General features: G+C 39.0%; 1 protein-coding gene across 1 annotated transcript in view; it reads right to left on the bottom strand.

Moving 5' to 3' along the window:
* Positions 1-5,306: 5,306 nt before the first annotated feature.
* The window catches only part of CC2D2B (coiled-coil and C2 domain containing 2B), a 138,137-nt gene continuing 132,690 nt past the window's right edge, over positions 5,307-10,753 (bottom strand). Inside the window, 1 exon segment of the mRNA XM_063727676.1 lies at positions 5,307-8,332. Within this exon segment, the coding sequence (XP_063583746.1) occupies positions 8,144-8,332 (189 nt within the window). The 3' untranslated portion in view covers positions 5,307-8,143.

Raw genomic sequence — 10,753 nt, 5'->3', positions numbered from 1 at the left:
ACATTTGAATAAAAGTAAAGCGGATTGCCCTCCCTAATGTGAGTGGTCTTCATCCAATCAGTTTAAGGGCTGAATAGAATAAAAAGATTGACCTTTGTTGAGGAAGAGAGAATTCCTGCTGCCCAACTTATTTGAGCTGGGACATAGGTCTTTCCTGGCCTTCGGACTGAAACTGAAACATCAGCTCTTCTTGCATCTTGAGTCTGCCGGTTTTCAGACTGGAACTACCTGTCAACTCTCCTGGTCTCCAGCTCCTGACAGCAAATCTTGGGACTCCTCAGCCTTTATGATCATGTAAGATATAGATATATAACCATGGGTATAGATATAATTCCTTAGTTTATATATCTATGTCTCTGTGTATATGCATATACACATATACACACATATATATGCAGATAGATAGGTAAATACCCACATATGCACATGCACATTCTGTTGGTTCTGTTTCTCTGGAGAACCCTAACACAATGGATTAAGCCAGCTCCACCCTGTCTCTCCCACTGAATGTAACTATAAAATCTGGACAGACTGCATGAGCAGCTATTTGAAGACAATGTAAAGTAAATAGCAGGCAACTGGGGAGGAAGACCTTAATTTGAAATATCACCAAACTGGTGGTGAGTTACCCCTTCTTCCTCCGGGATCCCCCAGCCTGGATTCAGGAAGCCTGAAATCTAGAAATGGGCACCAGGGCACAGAAAGGGAGAGCCCTAGGAGAATTCCCTTTTGTTATAAGGAAGAGCAAAGGAGTCTCCTAATGATCAGAGTGAGGCAATTCCCATTTATTTCTTTTTTCTTTTTTCTTTTCTCTCTCTCCTGCTGTAGCCCCCAGGCATTCTTCAGCAGATTGGTGGTAGCCACAACAGTGGTAATAGGGGCCAACAGGTGCCGAAAACTTAGGAAAGGAAAGCCTCTTATCTGATCAGAACAGCTGTGGTTGTTTGTTTTCCTTTGTCTTCCCACTGGATGGAGGTACAATAATGAGAAGTGTGGGCAAAGAGGTGTAACTAAAAACCACAGCTTTATGGCTGGAGAACTGAAAAAGGGAGGCCCAGGGAACTGAAAAGTACTGGGGAGACTGTGGAGAGGGAGGAACAGCTTTGGAAAATGATCCCACAAAGTGCTTATGAACAACTGGGCTTACCTCTGAGTTGTGCATACATAGATCACTCTAAAAACATTCAAATGTTAATCACATCCAAAAACACTCTCACAGACACACCCAGAATAATATTTGACCAAAAGACTAAAAACTCAGAACTGCCCAGAGCACTGGCTGGCCACTAAGCAGCACACATATGTGACAGATCTGAGTAGCACAGACAGACTTTGAAAATGGACCTGACATCGAAACCACAACCCACAAAAGCCTAGCCAGAACTTGCAGCCTGAACTCAACCAGGTTGATTCCTGGCTACAACAAAAAACATCAACATGCTCCAAAAGATTTAAGTAAGACATAGATCTCCTAACATACAGCATATTCAAATTGCCCTGGATACAACCCAAATTACTCAGCCTATGAAGAACAAAAACAAATCTCAATTCTCATGGGAAAGACAGTCAACAGATACTAACACTAAGATGACAGAGAATTATTTGACAAGACTTTAAAATAGCTATTACAGTAATGCTCCAAGAAGAGAAAACTTTCTTGAAATGAATGGAAAGATAAGAAGTTTCAGCAAATAAATAGAATACATAAAGAAGAATTAGATGGAAAATTTATAACTAAAAAGATAGAAAAAAACAAAACTTAAAAACACTCATTGGATGGGCTCATTAGGAAAATGGAGATGTCAGAGTAGTCAGCGAACTTCAAGGTAGATCAATAGAAATAGTACAATCTGAAAAAAAGATGGAAACAACAGAGACTTGGAGACCTGTGGGATAATACCCAGTGGTCTAATGCTTACGTCATTGGAGTCTGAAGGAAAGGAGAAAGAATATGGTACAGAAATATTTGGGAGAATAATGGCTGAAAATTCCTCTAATTTGAGAAAAGACAAAAACTTACAGATTCAGAAACTCAGGTGATGCTAACAAGGATAAACCCAAAGAAATCTATACCCACACACATAATAAAACTGCTAAAAACTAGGCTGGGCACAGTCACTCACCTGTAATCCCAGCACTTTGGCAGGCCAAGGCAAGTGGATCACTTGAGGCCAGGAGTTTGAGACCAGCCTGGACAACATGGTGAAACCCCATCTCTACTAAAAATACAAAAATGAACTGGGCGTGGTGAGGTGCACCTGTTATCCCGGCTACTTGGGAGGCTGAGGCAGGAGAACTGCTGGAACGTAGGAGGTGGAGGTTGTAGTGAGCCAAGATTAAGCCATTGCACTCCATCCTGGGTGACAGAGCAAGACTCTGTCAAAAACAAAAACACACACAAAAAACCCTTCTAAAAACTAGAGAAAAAGAAAAATTGAAAACAACCAGAGAGAAACAAAGCATTATTTATAGGGGAAGAATGAAAAATTCAACGTATGGTGGGTCTCTCACCAGAAACCAAGAAGACCAGAGAGAAGTAGAACAAAATTTTTTAAATGCTGAGGTGCCACAAAAAAGAATGAAATCATGTCCTCTGCAGCAACATGGTTGCAGCTGGAGACCATTATCCTAAGTGAATTAATGCAGGAACAGAAAATCAAATATCACATTCTCACAAGTGGGAGCAAAACATTGGGTACTCATGGACATAAAGATGGCAACAATAGACACTGGGTACTACTGGAGCAGGGAGGGAGAGAAGGGGGGAAGGACTGAATAATTGTTGGTTACTATCCTCACTACCTGAGTGATGGGCTCATTCATATCTCAAACCTCAGCATCATTCAATATATCCATGTAACAAACCTACACATATGCCCCCTTAATCTAAAATAAAGGTTGAAATTTTAAGTCCTGAGAGAAAAGAACTCTCAGGCCCAGAATTCTATATCCTGCAAAAATATCATTCAGAAATGAAATTAAAGACATTTGCAGATGAAAGAAAACAAAGATTTGTTGTCAGTAAACCTGCTCTAAAAGAATTGCTAAAGGACATTTTTTAAACAGAAGGGAAATAATACCAGAAGGAAACTTAGCACATCAGGAATGAAGGAAGAACAACAGAGTGATAAATGTCTGGGTAAACATTCTTTTCCACTTGAGTTCTTTAAAATACATTTGATGGTTAAAAGCAAAAATGTGAACATTGTCTTCTAGTGTTTTCAGCATATACTTCAACAGATACAACATATTAGACAATTATACCATAAAGGCAGAAGAACAAAAGAATATGTGGTAAGATTTCTACATTCCACTTAAAAGTGGTAAAAAGTAGATTCTGTGTAGCCTGTGAAAAGTTAAATGTGTATTAGGATAATCCCTAGAAAAACTTTAGAAAATATATACAAAAACATATAGTCAAAAATATAATAGAGACATTAAAATGAAATACTAAGAAATGTTCAAAAACCTGAGAAAGCAGGAAAGAGGAAACAGTGGAACTGAAACAGAGCAAATGAAATGCAAATAATGAAATGATAGACCTAAGTCCAAACATACCAATAATTACATTAAGTGTAAATTGTCTAAACACACCAATTAAAAAAGAGATTATCAGAGGGTATAAAAAATACTATAGGCCGGGCACAGTGGCTCACACCTGTAATCCCAGCACTTTGGGAGGCTGAGGTGGGCAGATCATGAGGTCTGGAGATCAAGACCATCCTGGCCAACATGGTGAAACCCCATCTCTACTAAAAATACAAAAAATTAGCTGGGCATGGTGGTGCACACCTGTAATCCCAGGTACTCAGGAGGCTGAGGCAGGAGAATTGCTTGAACCCAGGAGTTGGAGGTTGCAGTGAGCCGAAATTGCACCACTGCACTCCAGCCTGGCGACAGAGCGAGATATCATCTCAAAACAACAACAACAAAAAATACCATAACTCAGGTATATGCTGTCTACAAGAAACTCATTTCAACTATAATGATATAGGTATGTTAAAAATAAAAAACAAAAATAGGTATACCACATAAACCCTAATCAAAAGAAAGCTGGAGTAGCTACATTAACATCAGACAAAACAGACTTCAGAGCAAAGAAAATTACTAAGACTAAAGAGGGACATTGCGTAATGATAAAAGAGTTAATTCATCAAGGAGACATAAATCCTAAATGTGTGTCCATCTAACAACAGAACTTAAATACATTAAACAAAAACTAACAAAACTGAAAGAAGAAATAAACTCCCTGGCCAACATGGTGAAACCTCATCTCTACTAAAAGTACAAAAATCAGCCAGGCATCGTGGCAGGCGCCTGTAATCCCAGCTACTCAGGAGGCTGAGGCAGGAGAATCACTTAAACCTGGGAGGTGGAGGTTGCAGTGAGTTGAGATTGTGCCACTGAACTCCAACTTGAGTGGCAGAGTGAGACTTCTTCTCAAAAAAAAAAGAAATAGAGAAACTTATAATTACAGTTGGCAACTTCAACACTCCTCTTTCAGTAATAGAACTCATAGACACAAAAGTAGCAAGGATATAGGAAAAATAAACAACATGTCAACCAAATGGACCAAAAGAAATTCCCATCAGTAGGGGAATAGTTTGAATAAGCTATAATAAATAACATTTACAACCAAGGTTTCTACATACTACACAACTCTAGGGGTCCTTGCACATAAACTTTCTAGTCATGTGGTGCATAACCTCCTTAAGTGTATGCAGTGGTCCTGCCCACACTGTAGAATGTTATGCATCCTTTAGGAAACATGAATAGTTCACTTGGAGGTGTTTTACTATTTTTGAAGGAAAAAAACAATATGCAGAAAAACATACATCATGTCATCTCACTTTTCTAAGACAGTAACAGATGCATATATGTGCATATGTGTGTGTGTTGGCATATGAATATTTGAGAATGTTGGTGAAGTGAAAGGATACATGCAACATGGTTGGTAAGAAGGTAGAAGAAGTGAACAATGTGGGTGGGGAGAGGACAGCAGTGGACAGAGACCCAAGCAAAAAAAAGAAAAATAAAACCTGCATTTCAAAAAACATGATGACATTTATGCACTTATATAAAATAATGAGTATCTGTAAAAAATAGTTTTTAAAGTAATTTCAAATATAAAAAAGAAAAATATTATTTTATTCAGTTGCTTAAAACTTTTCAATGATTTCCTGTTGCACTGTAAATAAAATCCAAACTCTTTACCAAGACCTACGTGATCTGGTCCTATCTACCTCTCCAGACTTATGTGCTACTACTCTCCCCTCCCCAGGCAAGTCTCTTTTTGGACTGAAGGACTTCACAGTTGCAGTTCCCTCTACCTCAAATGATTTTTGCCACTGGTCTTTGCATGACTGGCTTCCTCTCATCTGTGGCAGACTCTGTGATTTGCCTACCCAACAGCCACCCTCTCCTCCTTCCTTACCAATAGGATACTGACTTAGTTGGGAGAGCAATATGTCCATTTAAAGTACTTGATCTCCCAGGCTCCCTTATGGCTAGGAGTGATACAGTTCTGGCCAAAGCAATATAAGTAGAAGTTACTGGCATGGCTTCTTGGCAAGCTTTCTTAAAAGAATGGAACCAGTTGGCATCCTCTGTCTTCCCCTTCCTTTTCTGCATTTTTAAGCCATGAAAATGGTTGTGAAGCTAGAGCTGAGGTTCTCAAAGTGTGGTCCCCAGATCAGCCGTCTCAGCATCACCAGGGAACTTACACGTGCAAATTATCAGGCATCACCCTAGACCCACTGAATCAGAAACCTTGGGGGTGGGGCCCAGCAATCTGTGTTTCAACAAGCCCTTCAGGTGATTTTTATACCTGCTGAAATTTGAAAGCCACTGGGCTAGAAAATAGAAGTCTCTTTAGAGATGGCAAAGAAATTGGATGAAGTTAGTAGGCCTCTTGCACCAAACTTGGACTGCCTCTCTGGACTCGCAGATATGTGAAAAATAATCCCTATTTGGTTAAGCTACTGTGGTTAGGTTTCTGTCACATGCAACTGAATGCAATTCTAATGTTAAATCATTTTTAAAATATCAGCTTAAATGTTATCTCCTTAGGCCTTCCCTGACTGCTCTGCTTATACCCTTCATCCCCACCAAAGTCCTTCTCTATCATCCCATCCTATTTGTTTCCTTTAGAGCACTCATCACACCCTGAAATCTTCTCACTTACCTGCTGTGGTTTGTTTCTCCCTTAAAAATGTAAGCCTCACACTGGTAGAGTCTTTGTCTTTTCACCACTGTGCTCCAGCACGTTATTAAATAGATAATACACAGTATCTGGCATGTAATGGATACCCTGTAATTATTTATGGAGTGATATAAAGAACTTTGCAATTATACATTCCACTTAAAATCATATATTTTTCAAACATTTTCATGAAAAAAAGATTCATTACAGATAATTTCATGACTTTCAGGAAAAAATTTAATTGAAAAAGTAACACTCAGGTAAAAAGGATACAATATAGAAAGGTCCTCCATGCTTTCCTATGAACACTTGCTACCCTACTCTTAAGCAGCCTATCAATTCTAAAAACCCTGAACAACTAATAAAATAGCTATGTAAATATTCAAAGCTGTACAGAAATGAGTTGCATGAATTCAGTCTGTCTTTGGCATCCTCATCTTTCCATCAGCATCATTTTGTGCTAAATCAATCAAAGTGGGGGACTTGTTTAATAATAAAACTTCATATTAAATTTAAACAAAAACATTCAAATAAAAGTAAAAATTCTGATCAGTTTTCTTATGCATGCCACAAGACACATACAGTTAGGTTTTAACCTGGGAGAAAAAAACATTCCTTCACCCATTTCCCTACTTTGCCTCTTCTAGTAATCTCAAGCTTGGTCCAAGACTAACATCACTACAAATAAGTGAGGCCTTTTCTGGCACCAGCCCATGCACATTTAGGAAACAGATACAGATTGGGTATTCCCTGCAGATACATTTGGGGTCTCTGCTCTCTGCTTGTGGGACTGAACCAAGAAACCCCAGTGGAGAGGTGAATGTTCTCTTATCTTTACCTCATACAAAACTGCTCTGGTCAACCTTTGGAAATCCATATTCCTTGATTATTTCTTTTTGATAAGTTATTTTGTCATATGTAAGTAAATTATATAAACACTTTTAATGAAGGACAAAACAATCAACTAGAAGAAAGTATAGTGCTTCCTACTTAGACCCCTGTCCAGTCTTTCTTGAGGGGCTCTTAGGATCTAGATAAGCCACTACTAAGAAAGAAAGGCAGCAAAAAGTGCCAGAGGCAGAGTTGGGGACTGCTTACTAAGGAAAAAAAGAGTCCTGAGATTTGTCAAGACCATTTCCTCCCTCACAGAATTGGGAGGAATTAGATTAGAGTTTCCTGGGAGTTCCTTCCAAATACTTGGAGCTGTAAGAATTTCATGTCAGTAGCATACCAAGTGCAAACTTTTGAGAAGCTTCCAGAAGCCAACATCAGCCCAACATGGTAGATTTTCTTTTTTTTTCCTTACCAATGAAATAACATCTTATCCACGAGAGGCAATGACCTTAGTTTTCCACTTGAGCAGCTTCCATCTGGAATTGTATCAGACCCAGCATCAAACGTACCAGCCTTAGTTTAGTAGTGACAACATTCTATAAGGCTGGGCTCTCCCTCATAACAGTGCATCAGAATTATCTGGGGAGCTTGTTGAAAATAATGCAGTCTGTAGCTTCACTCCCAGAGGTGCTGATTCAATCGGTCTTGAGGAGGATCTAGTAATCTGCATTTTCAACAAGGCTCTCCAGATGATTCAAATGGAGGTGGTGTGAATTCTACAATTTATGAAACACTGGTCTTAGGAGAAGAGGCCAAAATTGCTCCTTTCCCAGAATAAGACCTACTGCAGACAGTGACCCAAGAAAGCCAGACTATCCAAAGGTCCTCCCTGGAGAGGTCTCTGGTGAGAAGCTCATCTTGACTCCTCCTCAAAGACTCACTCAGGGGTGCGGGTTTCCATAGTGCCCAGCTCTGTAAGTGAATCAAAAATTGGGCCCAGCACTTAGCTGGACTTGAGAATAAACAGCAAAATCTCAAGGTACCAGAAAAGTTTTTGTTGGTACTAGAGGACTATAGTACAATCTTTTACTTTGCTCTGCTTCCTTTTCATTGATGTTGAACTAAAGAAGCCAAATAGACCCACACAGATAATATGTTGTTTGGGTATGGGTGAATGTATACAGCTAAAGCAAATTCTGTCTGGGGAAATTCAGCAGAGTGAATTCCAGTTTGATAAACAGCATCAATAATTGACTGTACATCAGTGTATGGCATCTGGATGGGAAATCCCGTGACCTGGATCAAAGACAGAACAGCACATAAACCCACATTACAACTGGGTAATCTGGAATTACTGTATGCAAAAAGATCACAAAAGCCTCAAAGAAATAGTACTCATAAAATACTATAATAGTTGTCTGTGGGTGCTAAATTATGTTCTAGGTACAGCTAAATGCTTCACATACATATTTAATCCTCAAACAACCCTATGAGGTAGGTATTATTATAATCCTTACTTTACAGATAGAGAGGAGCACAACCAGGTCTGAGTCCAAAGCCTGCACATGTAACATTCCACAAACTTTCTAGAGAGCAAACTGCTGGTGAGAAAATTACTTGATTCTACATATGGGGGATTTAAGTGAGAATTTCAGAACAATTTATTCAACATCGGTTCAGTTTATGTTTACTAAGCAACTAGTACGTGATGGGATTAAAGGATTGTGGAACATGGTCCCATGGAAAATTACCTATTTAATAATACATAGATGACAACCATTCTTTCACACTGTAATTGCTTAGCTTAGGAGGATTTTCCTGATCCTTAAATCTGTTTACGTGCTCCTCCCATGTGGTTGTGTAGCACACTGTCCTTCCTAGATCTTACTTAATAAAATATATTGCAATTACCTGTTTTCTGGTTTCTCTCTAACCCATAATCTCTGCAGATGTGCAAGACTGTATCTGTCCTGTGTACTACTATAACTCCAGTGCCCAGCATAATGCCTGGCACATAGAAGAAAAAAAATAGATAGCATTTACTAAATACTTACTAGATGTTGGGTGCCATGGTAATTATTAACTCACATAATCCTCAAGACAATGACAAAATAGCTAATTTTTTTTTTAATTCCTGTTTGCTAATGGAGTAGAGGGTATAGACAGATTCGGTCACTTGCCCTAGGTCAAAGCTACTGAGTAGTTAAACTAGGATTTGAGCATGGGCTGCAGGGTTTAGTCCAGTTTTATTGTAGACTATGTATTACTAAATTGATTATTTTACATAGGTACTCCACATTTTAAACCTCGGCTTATATTTAACTATGCTTTATTATCTGTTTATCTCCTAATTCTACTAAAAACAAAGCAAAACCTGCTTTACTTCTTTTACCATATGAGGAAACAGCAAGAAGGTGTATTATATATACAAGAGCCCCTTTTCTGCTAGCACTTTGATCTTGGAATTCCCAGCTTCCAGAACCATGAGAAATAAATTTCTATTGTTTATAAGCTTTAAAATAAAGCAAAGCAAAGCAAAGCAAAAACAACTTCCTCCATATTCATGAGTGAATAGTGCCTGTAGATCCCTCCCTCCCCACCTAAGTACTCAACTCCCAATAGATTCCTTACTTCATCTCAGAGAGTTCCCTAGCAGACACCCTCTAGTCTATTGCATGGTAAGGGGAAGGAGTCTCACTCTTGGGAGGCTGAGGTTTTCAAAAACCCACTGGGCCAGTTTATAGGGAAGAAGAGTTGAAAGGATGCCCAGAGCTTGGGGTAGAGTAGGAGAAGGAAAGGAGCACGCTAACAATATACTAGATGCCCACCATGTTTGTTTATGGACTTGCTGAGTTTGAGATGTCTTTTTACCATCTAAAAAGATGTCAGTGGCCTGGCTGAATGTATAAATTTGGGAGTATGGTTGGTCCTTCATATCCATGGGTTTCGCATTTGAGGATTCAACCAACCACAAATTGAAAATATCCAGAAATAAATAAAAAATAGCAGGCTGGGCACAGTGGCTCATCCTGTAATCCCAGCACTTTGGGAAGCTAAGGCTGGAGGATCATTTGAGCCCAGCAGTTCAAGACCAGTCTGGGCAACATAGTGAAACCCCATCTTTACAAAAATATTTTAAAAATTAGCCAGGCATGGTGGCAAGTACCTGTAGCCCCAGCTACTCAGAAGGCTGAAGCAGGAGGATTGCTTGAGCACAGGAGTTTGAGGCTACAGTGAACTATGATCACACCACTATACTCCAGCCTGGGTGACAGAGTGAGACCTCATCGCAAAAAAACAAACAAAACAACAATAAAAAATAATACAAATAGAAAACAATATAGTGTAACTATTTATAATTATTACTTATAATACCTAACTATTGTGTGAGGTTGCACATAGATTATATGCAAAGACTATGGCATTTTATATAAGGGACTTGAGCATCTCTGGATTGTGGTATTTGTGGGGGTCCTGAGATAAATCTAATGATACCAAGGGACCACTGTAATTTGCATGTAGAAGATATTGAAGCTTGCCTGGAGTCTTCTTGCCCAGAACCAATAACAGGGAATTGATCTACTACTAGAGTTTTTTTTTAGTTGTTTAGTTGCAGAGTGGTTTCCTTTTGGACATCTCTTTGCAAAACCTGTAATTTATACATCATAAAACATATAACTGGTTCCAAGTTAATGCCATGCAACATGGTCCTAGTAA

Source organism: Pongo abelii, chromosome 8 (genome assembly GCF_028885655.2).
Source record: "Pongo abelii isolate AG06213 chromosome 8, NHGRI_mPonAbe1-v2.0_pri, whole genome shotgun sequence".
Taxonomy (NCBI): domain Eukaryota; kingdom Metazoa; phylum Chordata; class Mammalia; order Primates; family Hominidae; genus Pongo; species Pongo abelii.
Note: the sequence above shows the minus strand (reverse complement) of the source record. Positions and strands in the feature narration are given on the sequence as shown.